Source organism: Pan paniscus, chromosome 15 (genome assembly GCF_029289425.2).
Source record: "Pan paniscus chromosome 15, NHGRI_mPanPan1-v2.0_pri, whole genome shotgun sequence".
NCBI lineage: Eukaryota > Metazoa > Chordata > Mammalia > Primates > Hominidae > Pan > Pan paniscus.
Window position 1 is genome coordinate 104,490,630 of NC_073264.2, and position 16,607 is coordinate 104,507,236.

The 16,607-nt window shown below is 44.8% G+C and overlaps 2 protein-coding genes and 1 non-coding gene across 4 annotated transcripts; 2 read left to right on the plus strand and 1 right to left on the minus strand.

The window, feature by feature from the left end:
* Positions 1-246: 246 nt before the first annotated feature.
* LOC130540811 (uncharacterized) lies at positions 247-2,411 on the minus strand. The gene has a single exon (XM_057299796.2). It carries the CDS (start codon positions 2,409-2,411, stop codon positions 1,863-1,865), a length of 549 nt encoding a protein of 182 aa, XP_057155779.1. The 3' UTR covers positions 247-1,862.
* Positions 2,412-2,569: 158 nt separating this feature from the next.
* On the plus strand, positions 2,570-9,916 carry EIF5 (eukaryotic translation initiation factor 5). 2 transcript variants are annotated; one of them, XM_034938220.4, is made up of 12 exons: positions 2,570-2,824; positions 2,953-3,167; positions 4,220-4,499; positions 4,603-4,684; positions 5,244-5,416; positions 5,678-5,789; positions 6,889-7,034; positions 7,294-7,452; positions 7,731-7,892; positions 8,198-8,362; positions 8,986-9,120; positions 9,519-9,916. In XM_034938220.4, exons 3-12 carry the CDS (start codon positions 4,428-4,430, stop codon positions 9,606-9,608), a joined length of 1,296 nt encoding a protein of 431 aa, XP_034794111.1. In that variant the 5' UTR covers positions 2,570-2,824; positions 2,953-3,167; positions 4,220-4,427; the 3' UTR covers positions 9,609-9,916. The 2 variants fall into 2 exon arrangements, with proteins under 2 accessions (XP_034794111.1, XP_003807073.1); XM_003807025.6 differs by lacking the exons at positions 2,570-2,824; positions 2,953-3,167 and adding an exon at positions 3,346-3,754.
* Positions 6,411-6,536, plus strand: LOC112437099 (small nucleolar RNA SNORA28). The gene has a single exon (XR_003025761.1). It is a non-coding gene; the product is annotated as a small nucleolar RNA SNORA28 (small nucleolar RNA).
* Positions 9,917-16,607: the final 6,691 nt, after the last annotated feature.

A 16,607-nucleotide genomic window follows, 5' to 3' on the forward strand; every position in this document is an offset into this window, starting at 1 on the left:
GAGATCAGACCACTTGCACTCCAGCCTGGGTGATACAGTGAGACTCCGTCTCAAAAAAAAAAAGTCTTACATATACTCGAATACTATTCAGTCATAAAAAAATAATGAGATCCTTTTATCTGAAGCAACATGGCTGAGACTGGAAGACAGTATCATATTAAGTGAAATAAGTCAGGCACAGAAAGATAAATACCACATATTCTCATTCATATGTGGGAGCTAAAAAAAAATTCGAGTTCATGGAAGTAGAGACTTGAATTGTGGTTTATTAGAAGCTGGGAAGGCTAGTGGGAGGAGGGGAGAGGTTGATACAAAATTGCAGCTCAATAAGTTCTAGTGCTCTGTAGTACTTCAAGGTAAATATACTTAACAACAATCTATTGTATATTTTCAAAAAGCTAGAAAAGAGAATTCTGAATGTTCCCAACACAAAGAAATGATAAATATCTGAGGTGATGGATATGCTGATTACTGTGCTTTGATCATTACACATTGTATACATGTACTGAAATATCACTTTGTATCCCACAAATGTGTTATGTATTAACTAAAAATAAAAGGGAGAAAAAGAACACAAAAGTATAATTTTTTAAAGTTGTCCATGGTTGCATATAAATGAGTGGTACACATATTAAAAAGCAGTTAAAATTATTACAAACTTCAACGAAATTAAAAATTGTGCCACTAAACATACAAAAAAGCTAATTACTTCGTGTTTCATTATTAAAACTTTTCTGAAAAGGAAGGCCTCTCACCTCAGACTAGTTTCATGCCTATACTTTCCAACAGAGTTTCTAAAATAACATCATTTTTGTGCTGCCAAGCAAAAAGTCAGATCTGTTTCAAGATTGCTAAGTCATGCTCCACAGTGAAACAGCAGCAGCATGTCTGGGATCCCCTTTTCTAGTTCGTCTGATAGGAACCCTGGTACTCATAAGGCACTGTGCATTTGGCTTAACAACTATACACCAAGGTACACACTGCGGGATTATAAAAGTCCCTGCCCTAAAGGACACAAATCACCTCTCAATTCTGGATTGTGCCTTTATTTCTTCCTACCAACACTGCCAATTTTTAAGTTGTTTATAAAGCTTTTAGTTATGGAATCGCGATCTTGGATTTTGATAAAAATCAACATAGCTGCCAATTCTAACCTCAGTGCAAATGCAACTGGTCTATAACAAAGGGCAGCCCCTTATCTACCTCATCCTGTCCTCAGCAACATTGCTCTTTTCCAGATCGGGAAACCTGCACGGCCGCTCAGGACTTTTCGATGACTGCACCTTAGAGACCAGAGTGCAGGTTAGCGGGGCTCTCGCTCCATCAGTCAAGTGAGGTCTTCAAACTTCAGGGTGAACTATGGATGTGTTTTTAAGACTCAAGTTTTCACAAAAAAAATCCAAGTTTCAGAAAGAATGGGAGAGTTTCAACAGAACTAAAATATGAGAGCCTCTCTCTAAATAATAAAAAAAAATTTTTTTTTTTTGGAGACAGTCTCGCTCTGTTGTCCAGCCTGGAGTGCAGTGGTGTGATCTCGGCTCACTGTAACCTGTGCCTCCCGGGTTCATGGATTCTCCTGCCTCAGCCTCCCGAGTAGCTGGGATTACAAGCGAGCCACCACGCCCAGCTAATTTTTTGTATTTTTAGTAGAGACAGGGTTCCACCATATTGGCCAGGCTGGTCTCAAATTCCGGACCTCAGGTGATCCGCCCACCTCAGCCTCCCAAAGTGCTGGGATTACAGACGTGAGCCACCGCGACCGGCCTAAATAATAGTAATTTTCAACGGAATACATTGGAATCTCATTATAAATGCCTGCTCTGGGCTACGATTTGCTTATCAAAGAATTCACAAGTCATAAACTAGAGGGGTGGACTCGACGTGATGCCCACTAGGAGAAAGGTGACAAGAGAAGCACGAAGGATAGCGCTTTTCAACCCTGGGAGAGCAGGGAGGTCTTCACCAGAAGGTGGGAACCCACCACGAAGCGCCTTCAGGAGACCCCGGGATTCCAAACCAATTAAGGGCCTCCTCTTCCGAAAACCGGAGGCGACGCGCTGAGCTAAGCGCGCAGGCTGGGTTGCGGGCCGACACCGAGGCGGCGCGGCCTCGCGACCGCCCTGGGCGGTCACTGGCGAGTCACGGACTCGTTCCGCCAGCGGCCAATCCACCCCGAGTCCGAAACAGAAGACGTCCCTGGGATGAAAGACCCAGGCCTGGGGCTTAAGGTGGAAAAACAACTCATTCCTCGAGGCCCGGAGACGGGCGTCCCGGGAGGACGGGAAAGGGAGATGAGCGCCCGCTGCGGGGAGAACGCGGTCGGGTTCCTCTGCCCGAAGGTGGCGGCCGCAAAAACACGGCCTCGAAAGCAGTTTCGAGGACGATGGCTTCTGCGTCCCGGGAGTCGCCATGACGCCGCGGCCTGTCCCAGACCCGGCGAGGGAGGGGACCAACCACCATCTTCCCCTCAAGGCCCAAACCGACAAAGAACGGCCCCCGGCGCCCTGGCCCCGCCACCAGGGCCACTCCGGGTCTCGCGAGATCCAAGGGCTGCGCCGCGAAGACCTCTGGGAAAGGCGGGGGAGGGGAGAGGAAGGAAGCGGGGCGGGGGCTGGAGGCGGGCCGAGGCCGCTAGTGGAGCCTCAGGAAGCAGAAGGGGCGCGGAAAGATGCGATTGACGTCGCAAGCGAACCAATGACGAGCGAGCTGTGGCAGGCCTCCAGCCAATGGGCAGTGAGGCCTGACGCGGGGGGCGGACGCTGGGGCCGAGGGTAGCTTGAGCGCGGCGGCGGCGTTGTTCAGTCAGAGCGAGAACATTCCAGAGGTGAGTCCGGTGGAGGGGCGGACCCCGGCCCGGTGCTTCCCGCCCCCTCGACCCCTCGGGCCGCTGGCTGGCGGGGAAGGCGCACTCCCCGACCGCCCACGGCTCACGGCGCCGTCTCTCCGCGCCAGGTCGCCCAGCTCCGGCGCTGACGGGTGTGGACCGCGGACGTCGCTGGGACAGCCCCTCCCCGCTGCTCGGCGGCGGCACCTGGCCCGGCCGCTCCTCGCTGCGCTTCGCCTCCGCCTCCTCGGACTCGGACTCGGACTCGGGTTTATATCGCGCCTCACTTCATCCCAGTCCCGGGCGAGCAGCGTTGGGTTTATGTCTTTATTTGACGAAAACGGTGAGTCGCGGGCGCGGCGGGCCAGGAGATGGCGGCCGCACAAGATGGCGGCGGCCGCCGCGTGACCCCGCCGCGGCGTGTGGCGCAGTTTGGGCGGACGGCGGGCGGGCGCGGGCCCGGGTACCGGCCGCCCCCTCCCCGCGCGCTCCCCGGCCCGGCCTCGCCCCCTCCCCGGCCTGGCGGGAGCGCGCCGCGCGTGCCCGCCGCTCGGGCTGACTCAGGCTTCAGCTGCTGCATCTGTGAGTCATCGCGCGCTCCGGGGCGGGGGCGGCCCGATCCCGGCACCCCTCGGCCGTGTGTCGCTTCCCGGCTGTGCACCCTCCGGGGCCGCCGGCTCTCGGGGGACGCGCTGGGGATGGGGCCAGACGCCCCGGTCGCGCGCCGCCCTCCTTCGCGGAGCTGCCGGGTTCGCCAGCCCCCGCGGAAACGCCTCGGAGCGCGGTAGCCATGGGGACCAGGGCGAAGGTCAACCGAGTGTTTGAATAGCGAGGAAAAGGGAGGCCGGGGCGAGCCTGGCGTTCGCTGGCGCTCTCTTGCTTAATGGCCCTTCTGGGCGAGCGCTGCGTTTAAGGAAGTGCTGCTTTGAAGTAAGCCGTGGTTGCCGAAGCAACAACTAGTTGTAGAGAACAGTTCCCTAGTTTCCCCTTAAAAATGAAGACGAACGGGGGTGTGCCTGAGAAGTTTGCTTATCCGGGCGGGGTGGGCGGCGGAGAGGGCTGGGGTTCGTTCTTCAGCACTTCCAGGATGGCCGCAGAGGCAAACCTGCTGATTGCCCTCGGTCTGATGGAATCTCACGGCGGCTGAGGCAGCACAGCTTGTGTTTTCTTGTCAGGCATTTCCCTACCAGAGTCACAGTTTAGTCGAAATGGAGGCCTTTTTATGTTCCCGCAGATTGTACTGTGTTACATGAGAATGGCTGTTTGCATGTGATCTCAGATGCTTTTTAAGGTGGAATTAAGCGGAAGCATAACTAGGATGTAAAAGGCGTTTCCATCCAGCGATGGTGTTAAACCTGGGGGGATTTTTGTGTGTTCTTTCCCTTTTTCTTTCAGAGCTGTTGCGCAGCCATTGGTACCTGTATTGGGGAAACATAGCATACAAGCAAGAAGCTTACAGCCTCAGTGGCGAAAATTTTTTCATGTCAGAGACCGAGAACTCTTGCAGTCGTTTATGTCATCCCTTCTTCTCCAGACAGAAGATACCAAAAAGTTGCAATCAAAGATCTCTTCATCTTATTGATAAAGTCACTAATAAGCCAAAATGTCTGTCAACGTCAACCGCAGCGTGTCAGACCAGTTCTATCGCTACAAGATGCCCCGTCTGATTGCCAAGGTAATAAACTGCTCTTCAATTTAGTTGATAGCTCTTTTTGTAGAATTTTGAAGTTTGCATTTGTCAGGGGAAACTGCACAACTAAAATTCTTATTTCCTTTAGGTTGAGGGCAAAGGCAATGGAATCAAGACAGTTATAGTCAACATGGTTGACGTTGCAAAGGCGCTTAATCGGCCTCCAACGTGTAAGTAAAGCTTGGAAAAGTCCATAAAGGGCATATTATGGATAGAGTCTTCAAAGTCTTTGAGCTGCAAAACTTGTTCTAATTGTGTGCTAGCTAATTACCTTACAAGTTGTGAGGAACCGTGGTTTATTGGTTGCCATGAGTTTACAAAACTACCAGGGGAACGCATTTAAAGAGTGGATGGCTGGGCGCGATGGCTCACACCTGTAACCCCCAGCACTTTGGAAGGCTGAGGCAAGTGGATCACGAGGTCAGGAGTTCTAGACCAGCCTAGCCAACATAGTGAAATCCTGAGTCTACTACTAATACAGAAATTAGCCAGGCGTGGTGGCATGCACTTGTAGTCCCAGCTACTTGTGAGGCTGAAGGGGGAGAATCGCTTGAACCCCGGAAACGGAGGTTGCAGTGAGCTGAGACCGCGCCGTTGCACTCCAGCCTGGGTGACAGAGTGAGACTCTGTCTCAAAAAAAAAAAAAAAAGTGGTGTTCGTACAAATGTGACTGAGTAGCCAGAGATCTAGTTAACTGTAATGATCCAAACTCCTTTTTCATTCAAATAGATCCCACCAAATATTTTGGTTGTGAGCTGGGAGCACAGACCCAGTTTGATGTTAAGAATGACCGTTACATTGTCAATGGATCTCATGAGGCGAATAAGCTGCAAGACATGTTGGATGGATTCATTAAAAAATTTGTTCTCTGTCCTGAATGTGAGAATCCTGAAACAGATTTGGTAAGTGCTTTTGTGGTTGTCGAAAGAAAAAGCCATATACCTGCTTCTGTGATACCGCTAAATCACCTTCCTGAGAAGGCAGAGCAAATGTAATTTTAAATCAAACACAAAACTCCAGTTTTCGAGATATTTCCATTCTTTTTTTTAAAGTAGGTCACTGTGTGAAAAAAGTTTGCATGTGAAGCTGTCTGTGGTTTAGATGTCCTCTGATTAGATATTTTCATGTTATATTATGGATAACATTTGTTATTTTTTTGGCAGCATGTCAATCCAAAGAAGCAAACAATAGGTAATTCTTGTAAAGCCTGTGGCTATCGAGGCATGCTTGACACACATCATAAACTCTGCACATTCATTCTCAAAAACCCACCTGGTGAGTCTTCCATGATGAACTCCTAAGATCCTAAGATAAGTGACTAACTGTTGGGAACAAAATAGAAGGTTTTTTTGTAATAGGAATGTAAGGGAGACTGGGCACGGTGGCTCATGCTTGTATTCCCCGCATTTTGGGAGGCCAGGGCGGGCACATCACTTGAGGCCAGGAGTTCAAGACCAGCCTGGCCAACATAGTGAAACCCGTCTACTAAAAACACAAAAATTAGCTTAGCATGGTGGTGTGCTCCTGTAATCCCAGCTACTCCGGTAGCTGAGGCATGAGCGTCGCTTGAACCTTGGAGGCAGAGGTTGCACTGAGCTGAGATCGTGCCACTGCACTCCAGCTTGGGCAACAGCGACTCTGTCTCAAAAAAACAATATAAGGAACCTTTTAGTCCTTGTACTATATTTTATCAAATCTAAGACATCTTTCAAAAGTGTATTGTTAATTACCATTAAAGGTGAAAAATAGGCTGCCAATTAAACTGTGCCATATCAATTAAGACGTTATCTGAGGATAGATGAAGTAATGACTAAAATTCTGCTGGAAACCCAGCAAAGGTTCTTTTACTGGCATTGTTTGGTAAAGAGGGCCCCCTTCATTAAACTTGAGTATTGCAAGCAACACTCTGTGGCAGATGATCAAAACTGTCTGACACAATTTGAGCTTGCTATAGCAAGAAAGTCTAACCTATTCCGGTGTTCTCTCTCCCATGAGACAAGCCGTTATATAGACTTAAACAGTGTTCCACCTGTTGGCTAAAGCTGGGTTGAGTTAATGACTTTGTTCATGAGGGATGACAGGGATCCTTAGGGCCACCTCTCCCTAGTGGAGGCATCATCACTTCATCTTACTCTTTCTTAGCAGTTACAATACCCCTAATATTTTGTGTCACTCCATGCTTAGACTAACATTCTTACGTATGAAATACATGATGAATTTGATCTGTGAAGCCTCTTAGGTAGCATTGTGTGTGCTGTGTGGTTTTTCTGAGGGGATCCATAGGAAAATAAGGGCAGGGTTTTAAACGTTAATGATGGGCAATGAGGTAATGTAAGTTATGGGGTTAAATTTTTATTTCCCTTTTTTTCTGTAGAGAATAGTGACAGTGGTACAGGAAAGAAAGAAAAAGAAAAGAAAAACAGAAAGGGCAAAGACAAGGAAAATGGCTCCGTATCCAGCAGTGAGACACCACCACCACCACCACCACCAAATGAAATTAATCCTCCTCCACATACAATGGTGAGTGCAGGGTTGATGGCCTAGTGGGCACTAAAGTTGTGTAAAGTATATGGCATTTGGTTGAGGTGGGTGGAAGTGTTGAAACTAGCCTTCAGTGTGTAATACACTAATATTTTGGATTCCAAGTACTGTTTGTTGTTTGAATTAAGGTGAACCCAATTTTGGATGGAGATGGACTTGATGCCATTAACTTGGCAAAATCTGAACCTTTTTGTTGTTTTTAGGGCCTTTGATCAAGTAGCTCTGTTTTCATAAACAGGAAGAAGAGGAGGATGATGACTGGGGAGAAGATACAACTGAGGAAGCTCAAAGGCGTCGAATGGATGAAATCAGTGACCATGCAAAAGTCCTGACACTCAGTGATGATTTGGAAAGAACAATTGAGGAGAGGGTCAATATCCTCTTTGATTTTGTTAAGGTAAAACGTTTGCTTGGTCTGTAAATCAGCTTCAACCCAGCCTTGTTTGTGCCTTTAGATATAGGATACTTTAGCAGTGTAATTAGGATTACTCTAATGCACAACTTTTTAGAACTCTTGTTCATTTAAATATTTTTTGCGCGTGATTCCAGGCACTATGTGTCACAACTGCCAAATTAGGCAGGAAAAATATGTCCATCAGAGCAGGGACTGGCTGGTATCTTGAGCCTGGCAAAGTGTGCCTCCATTGCACTGAATTGTTTTCCTTTTCTTTGCAGAAAAAGAAAGAAGAGGGTGTTATTGATTCATCTGACAAAGAAATCGTTGCTGAAGCAGAAAGACTGGATGTAAAAGCCATGGGCCCTCTTGTTCTAACTGAAGTTCTTTTTAATGAGAAGATTAGAGAACAGATTAAGAAATACAGGCGCCATTTCCTACGAGTAAGCAAAGTGCTCTGGATTCATAAATGAGACTACAGCTGTGTGGCTTTCGAGATGGTCATTTTAACCACTCTTGCTTGTCCTGTCATGCTTGAAAGTGGGGAAATTGACCCACCTTACAAGCCTCTGAGTATCTGAAAGTGCCGTACCTAGGCCCTTACAAAGTAATAGGGATGTTTATGCATTGACCTTTTTGAACCACTATGGTATGGACCATGCACTTGCAGGCACTCTTATTTGGGTAATAGAGTTGTCAACTTAGAACACATAAAAACGCTTGTTAACACCAAGGTGTCTATTTGCAGTTTTGTCACAACAACAAAAAAGCTCAACGGTACCTTCTTCATGGTTTGGAGTGTGTGGTAGCAATGCATCAAGCTCAGCTTATCTCCAAGATTCCACATATCTTGAAGGAGATGTACGATGCAGACCTTTTAGAAGAAGAGGTCATCATCAGCTGGTCGGAAAAGGTGGGGAATACATAGGTGGGCTCTTAAAGTTCACAAGTTTTGGGGGGTTTTTTTGGTTGGTTGATTGTTTTTGGAGACGGAGTCTCATTCTGTTGTCCAGGCAGGAGTACAGTGGTATGATCTCAGCTCCCTGAAACCTCCACGTCCCGGCTTCAAGTGATTCTCCTGCCTCAGCCTCCCAAGTAGCTGGGATTACAGGCACCTGCGATCATGCCCAGCTAATTTTTGTGTTTTTAGTAGACGGGGTTTTACCGTGTTGGCCAGGTTGGTCTCGAACACCTGACCTCAGGTGATCCACTGGCCTCCCAAAGTGCTGAGGTTACAGGTGTGAGCTCCTGCGCCCAGTCGTTCACAAGTATTGAGACGGCTTTGAGATGAAGAAAAAATGTCTTAATATCTATAGCTAAAGTTCAGTGCCTGTGCTGTAGATTGTGATTCACATCATGTCAGCTTTGTAGTCATAACAGACTGCTGAGACTAATGTGTTCACTGAGTACCTTGATTCTGTTTGAGGATTCAGACTTGTTAGGACCCAGTCCCCTCAGCTCAGTAAGGGGGATCGTATAAATAATCAAAAGTTGTTAAAATTCCTCAACTAAGAGACTTGTACTCACATTTTTTAGGCCTCTAAGAAATATGTCTCCAAAGAACTTGCCAAAGAGATTCGTGTCAAAGCAGAACCATTTATAAAATGGTTGAAGGAGGCAGAGGAAGAATCTTCTGGTGGCGAAGAAGAAGATGAAGATGAGAACATTGAGGTAAACATTGGGGGAGGAGGGTATTGGATACAGTGCTGGCATGGGTGTTTGAGATTTAAAAAGGTTTGTGAGGAGTGATATAATGGCAGTTTGGGGTAATTTCAGGTTTAGAATTTAAGATGCAATAAAATACAGCCTCTCAATAATTTGGAAAATAATAGAAAGGGTGATGGAAACTGTTCCTACTCCTACACATTATAGTCTATAAAAAACTTTTAAAATGCCCTTAGACCAGAGCCTGTGTAAGACAACTTGCAGTGTTTGCATAACAGAGCTGTTCCGTGAAGAAGAAATAGCTGCATCTAGGCAGTTTCCTCCTCTGTGACCACAATTTACATTGATTTGTTTTATAAACAGATTTATCAGTTTATGTTGAATAAAATCATTCCTCTTAACAGGTGGTGTATTCGAAGACTGCCAGTGTACCGAAAGTTGAGACTGTAAAGTCAGACAACAAGGATGACGACATCGATATTGATGCCATTTAAAGGGATGGATGCAACCTAGCTTAACAGTATAATGCTGCAAATTTTCCTCCATTATCAGCCAGAAGTGCAACATGTATGTGCAAAAGCTAAAATGGCTTAACATCATGCTACACTTTACACTAAAAATCTATTACTGTGAGTGGTCTGTTATTAAGCCCAATGAGACATCTAGGGAGTCCATACACATCAGTGAGCAGATGTAGTTTGCTTATTTATAGCATGTTTCTTTTTGAAAAACTAGTGGTGGACACATTTGGATCACATTTATACAGTTATAAAAATAAAGGTTTGATTTTGGTCGTTCTTCAGATGTTTGGCTCTGAATGACTTAAGCTGAAGTAACTGGCTCCTTACTTTAAATGTTCTGCCATCATTTCACCTGATGAGCATTCTTGGAGCCTGCCAGATATTGTTAGGTCCTGGGGCTGCAAAGAGGTCCTCAACAGGATGTAAAGCAAACTTAATTGTCATTAATTTATTCAGCCCATTAAGAAAGTACTAAAGTTTTATCTCTGTAGTTCCTCAAATTGGCATCTGGTAATGTACATTGTGAGGTAGACTGATAATCAAATGACAGTGCAACATCTTAACCAAGAAGTAAATATGACTTCAGTGTCCTATAAATAATGTAAGAGCAGGATTTGAAACTTGGAGAGCTGTTTTCTCATTTCATGTACACTTGCCCCAAATTGTAGTCTTTGAAGTCGTGTGCATTGCACGTTGGATGAGCCAGGGAAATTATTACATTAACAAGCATTTTGTGTGTACGTAGTAGTTTGTACTGAGAGAACTTGCTTTGCGGTGCAATTAAACAATAAACTGATTTTATTTGGGAGAAACAGGGAAGGGTGCACTTAACTAGCAACCTAAGCATGATTTTTCAGCTTTTGCCCTTAGGGTTTAAATTACAATTCCAAAATGTTAGACATACTGTATTTTTTTGTTCAGTGTGGCTTTAATTTTCCCCTCTTGCAGTTTGTTCTGTAATGCCTTTTACATTTGGACACATAGTTTATGCTTTTTAGATTTTGGTTGCTTTCTTGCCAAAATAAGTGTTAACTGTGTTTCAAACTTGATTTTCTATTTTCTTTTCTTTTTTTTCTTCCAGAATGTCTTATTTAAAAAGAAAGCTAAAAGTATACTTCTAAGTCAGAGCCTCTATTTTGGTGTAAGACTTGGGATATTTTTTACTTCACATTGAATATAGCCAGGCACCCAAGAAGTCTGATGGCCACCTGAGTGCAGGTGACAAGGACCTGACAGAGCCCATGCAGGGCTTTAGATTTGGACACACAAGAGTTGATAACTTCCTCATGAACTCCTTGCCTGATCTAAACTCATATTATGGGTTCTGACTGTGTTTGAGCAATCATCTTCAAGGTTAAACCTCTTGGCAGTTACCCTTTTCACAAAGTGCACAGTGGGAATCGAGAATCGATAGGGTTAATTTTGGAGCAGTGGCTTATACCATTCACCTGTTTTTTTGTGATTATTTCACAGATAATGAGACCTTAATAACAAATAGGCGTAAAAAAATTTTCACATTGAAATGATAGAAACATTTGATGTAATAAAACTTGGTTGGCTTGATATTTTAAGGAATTGAAACCTAGCAATCTTACTGGAGAGACAAGAATTGGTCTCCAGCTGCCTTTGATAGATTCGGGTGCAAGTGGAGCAGGAGCCATATACCTGGAGGGAATGTGCTTTGTCACACCAAAGAGGATTTTTTTTTCTTCAAACTTGTATGTTGCCTAGGTTTCAAATTCTTTGCCGCAAGGCTGATCTGCTTTCATTAACTGGAATTCTGTAGGAGATACTGGTGACCTAAGCTAAGTTGCACTCAGCATAGTCAGTGTCAAGCTAATGAGGTTCTGTTATAAAGGTTCTACTTTTAATCTGAGGGAAAACATGTTCAGGGCTTCTAGAACACTAAAAAATTTGGCTTAAACCAGTGTTCAGTCTGGTGCCAAACTTCCAATGGAATACAAATTCACATAATCTGAACTTTGTTCACAGGTTATCCTAATAGAGTAATTCTTCACTTTGCTCTATTGAACTGTCTTAAGGATTTGTTTAAACAGCTAAGTTACTTGATTAAAATAATAAAATTGTATTTTGTCTCTGCTTTAATATTAAAGTTAACAAGTTTTCATTTTATAATGAGATCAAAGCATTGGAATCTGCCCTGTTTTGTAGCCGTTGCTTTGGATTTGTGTTGGATGTATCCTGCAGTTACACTTGCCAGCCCCACTCACAAAAGTTGTTCATTTCATTGGGTCACTGGCTTTATTTGCTAGTCTTGTCTGTGAACTGAGAATCTGCCTCAGTTTTATTACTGGAAATCTTGGCAGGTACTTAATAGGGAACATACATACAACTATGTAACTGAATAATTGTATATATCTCTAGTTAAGAATGAGGGAATGGGGAGGTTTGCTTTCTAAACAAGTGCATTCTGAAATTGACTCAAAAATTTTTAGTGTGGGTCCTAAAGTTTAGAGATGGGCAAGGAGGTCTCTAATCCACCGCTTCCCACTTGAGAAGGGAGGGGTATCAAAATTGAGCCCCAAGCTGTTTGTTCAGTGTACCAAGCACTGACTTTATGCCTTTGGCCTGGAGATGGCAGATGTGAAAGCTGGCCATCTGCAAAAAGCAGATAAGTGAGTTTGAACCTTTTGCGTTTTGTTAGCTCAGTCAGTCCTCATCGTGGTCCTGAGGCATAGGTACTGTTGTACCAAGGTCACTTATCTAACAAAATAACCAACCCTTCATGTATTTTAAATTTATTTGACAAGTCTGCAGACAATCCTTATCTAACCAACTATTTTCCTAATTGCTACAGCTTGACCTACCAGTGTTCCAGAGTAACCAGCAAATGCAAAGTTGACCTTGTTCCTGCATCATCTTTTTGATGGTTCAAATTTCAGCCTTCCTGACTACTACAAAGCCAGAGCAGTCTTAGTACCAGAAACAGTGTTGCACTTTTGTTGCATGTGCTGTGTGACCCCAAGGGGACAGGGAGTCACTTTGGTCATCTCTGTCCCCAGTGCAGATCTTGATTCATGACGACATTCCATAAGTGGGGTGACAGCAAATGACTTGCCAGTAGTCTCATTGTAGGTTTGTGCACCAGAGTGACCCTGTGAGCCTTTGTTAATAGGTTGGGAGCTCAGGGTGTTTATGTCCACCTGTCTGGTCTAGCCAAACAGTTTTTTTCTGGGAATCAAATTTCTGTGGTTTTTATGGCCAGAAATTTTAAGGACTTGTGTGTGCTGGGATATGAGAATAGAAGCTACAGAGTTCTTTTCTTGGGACTTAGACTGGGAGGTGCAATGTCAGGACCTCCAGGTGAATGGTAGGATCTGAGTTGACCCTGCAGTTCGGTTATGCAGTCAGTTATTTCTTTTTAAGAGGAGGAGGATTCACTTGGGTGTTGGGATCAAATCTGGATTCTGTCCCGGGCCTTACTGTAAAACTGGGGGATTGCCTTTCCATATCTGGTGGGGGCGGAGACCCTTGTGTGCGGCACTCAGAATCCCACTGGAAGCCTAATGCTGCAGTCAGAAGCAATGCCTGGCGGGGGCAGTAGGGGAAATTCCACCCAATTTTGCTATGAGCCTAAAACCTCTTTTTAAAAACGGTCAGTTAACTAAAAAATAAAAATCGAGTCTTTTACTTTAGGAGAGTAGAAAACACAATTAACTAAAAAGCAGGGACATCTGAAAGAGATGTATTAAGTTAACATTTTTAAAAATCCAAATGAAAGTAAATGGAATCTATCAGGTAAAGGACAAGTTGTAAGCTTGGATTTTTAAGTCTAGCAATACACTGTTTACAAGAGCATCACCTAAAATGTGACAAAAGATGTTGAAAGGATGAAAAAAGGTATAGTAGACATACACTAACCAAAAATGTAGCTCTTTGAATCTCAGAAAAAAGATTTTAATAAAGTGTGAAAGTTGTCAGAATCAAAGCGGAGTCCCTTGTGTTCAAGAAACAAAAAAACAACCCGAACAAATAGAGTAGGGTTTGCAGTCTTGTGGTGGTGAAGGGTCTCATGCTGGTATGCCCAATAACGAAATTATCACAAAAGATTGCAAAAACCACAGCCTTGCACAAAAAGCATCACAGCCTTATGCAAAACATACTTCAAGGATATCTACCCAGCAACAGCCTGTCCAGCCGTGGACTTGCATCGCCCTTGTTATGGATCTTTGTAGCCACAGGTGGTAATCTCAAAACAGTTATGTAATCTTCACTTATCCTTTAAAAACCATTCTCGGCCACACGTGGTGGCTCACGCCTGTAATACCAGCACTTTGGGAGGCCGAGGAGGGTGGATCACCTGAGGTTGGGAGTTCCAGACCAGCCTGACCAACATGGCGAAACCCCATCTCTACTAAAAATACAAAAACTTAGCCGGGCGGGGTGGTGCATGCGTGTAATCCCAGCTACTCGGCTGAGGCAGGAGAATCGCTTGAACCGGGGAGGTGGATGTTGCAGTGAGCCGAGATCGTGCTACTGTGCTCCAGCCTGGGCGACAGAGTGAGACTCCATCTCAAAAAAAAAAAATTCTCTCCCTTTACCTCCCTAAAGTACACACACAGCTCACAATGACGTGTATTCCCATTGCAATGCCCTATTCCTGAATACGTATCTTTCTTTTAGCCCGTCTCTCTCATTTAATTGATATAAATGGGGTCAGAAATGGGACCTAAAGAAAGATGACTATCAGAAAAAAATATTTTTTGGCCAGTATGCATGAGCCCTTTGCGCTGTAGGCTTCCATGGCTCAAATTTTTGGCCCTGGTGAGTCTTCTCTCAGGCCAGCACTCCCTGTTTTTGGTGGAGGCTTTGTTTTTCTTTTTTCTTTTTTTTTTTTTTTTTTTTTTTTTTTTTTTTTTTTTTTTTTTGAGACGGAGTCTTGCTCTGTAGCCCAGGCTGGAGTGCGGTGGCGCAATCCTGGCTCACTGCAAGCTCCGTCTCCTGGGTTCACCCCATTCTCCTGCCTCAGCCTCCAGAGTAGCTGGGACGACAGGCGCACGCTGCCACGCCCGGCTAATTTTTTGTATTTTTAGTAGACACGGGGTTTCACCATGTTAGCCAGGATGGTCTCGATCTCCTGACCTCGTGATCTGCCCACCTTGGCCTCCCAAAGTGGTTGGATTACAGGCGTGAGCCACTGTGCCCGGCCTATTTTTTTTCTTCTTTTTTTTTTTTTTTTGGTAGAGGCTTTTTGATATTCAAGATCAGGTTTGGTTATAAGGCCACCTTAATAACCTTACATCTCTCCTGAGATGATAAAAGACTGTCTTTTCTGGTAAGTCCTTTCTGGTATAAAGACAGAGGTCTCTGGCTTGAGTATTCTGGTTTCTATTGAATTCACATTCTGTGAGGCATGTCATTTCTGGTGAATTCACTTTTGGTCTGAGCGTGTAATATTTTGTTTGATCTGCATGCCTGGGTTAAAATTTTGTGAACACTCATCTCTTGGTGTCCTGTGATTTGGTTTCACTCGTTTCCCTGGATTTTTTTCTAAAAACCTTCCGCGTTTTAAATAGTGGGCTCAGGATGTCTAATTAAAAGCCACTAGGGCAGTTGCTACCATCTAAAACACCAATCCAAACTCCTGACATTCTCTCACAGGATAAAAAAGATATTCTGGCCGGGCACAGTGGCTCACGCCTGTAATCCCAGCAGTTTGGGAGGCTGAGGCGGGCCAATCACTTGAGGTCGGGAGTTCGAGATCAGCCTGACCAACATGGAGAAACCCTGTCTCTACTAAAAAATACAAAATCAGCCAGGTGTGGTGGCACATGCCTGTAATTCCAGCTACTCAGGAGGCTGAGGCAGGAGAATCACTTGAACCCGGGAGGCGGAGTTTGCAGTGAACCGAGATTGCGCCATTGCACTCCAGCTTGGGCAACAAGAGCGAACTCTGTCTCAAAAAAAAAAAAAAAAAATTCTTTGCTCTTGAGAGATTAATAAAAAGCAGAATGGGATTCTCAACCATTATAACATGCTGCTAGGCTTTCTGGGACTCCAGCCAGTTACATATGATAGCCCATTCTTGTGAACATTTTTTAAATGATGGGCAAATTATGTCAAGGAAAAATCAGAGTTCAAATGGTCATTGCTTGAACTTTCAAAAAAAAAAAAAACCCAAAACTCTGCAACTATAGAGTTAAAGTAGGCCGGGCGCAGTGGCTCATGCCTGTAATCCCAGCACTTTGGGAGGCCGAGGTGGGTGGATCACTTGAGGTCAGGAATTCAAGACCAGCCTGACTAACAGTGAAACCCCATCTCTACAAAAAAATACAAAAATTACCTGGGCGTGGTGGCTCACACCTGTAATTCTGGCTACTCGAGAGGCTGAGGCATGAGAATCGCTTGAACCCAGGAGGCAGAGGCTGCAGTGAGCCGAGATTGCGCCACTGCACTCCAGCCTGGGCAACAAAACAAGACTCCATATCAAAAAAAAAACACTACAGTTAATGTAAAGCCTTCTAAGTTGTGTGTGTGTGTCTCTCTCTCCCTCTCTCTCTCTCTCTCCCTCTCTCCCTCTCTCCCTCTCTCCTCTCCCTCTCCCTCTCTCATCTCCCTCCTCTCTTTTCTCTGCTGGCTATTCTACTGGTATTGGGATAAAACTCACTGCTTATGGCATTCCAGCCAAGATTTTTTTTTTTTAAGTCTTAAAGGGCTTTCTACTTAATGGCTTATAAATGACGAAAGCGCATGGTGACCAACAACCTAGACACCTTTTGGAAATGTAAATTTAAATCTGCTTGACTAATAATTGCTTAGGGTGATGGAACAGTTAATTGAAAGATTAACAGTCTAAAAGAAAAGAGCCAGATAAATATTTATGAAGGTTAGGCTCTGATTAAATGGGCCAGAATCTTCAGCTCAGAGCAATAACATAAAAGATCACTATGGGCCGGGCGCGGTGGCTCACACCTGTAATCCCAGCACTTTGGGAGGCCAAGACGGGTGGAT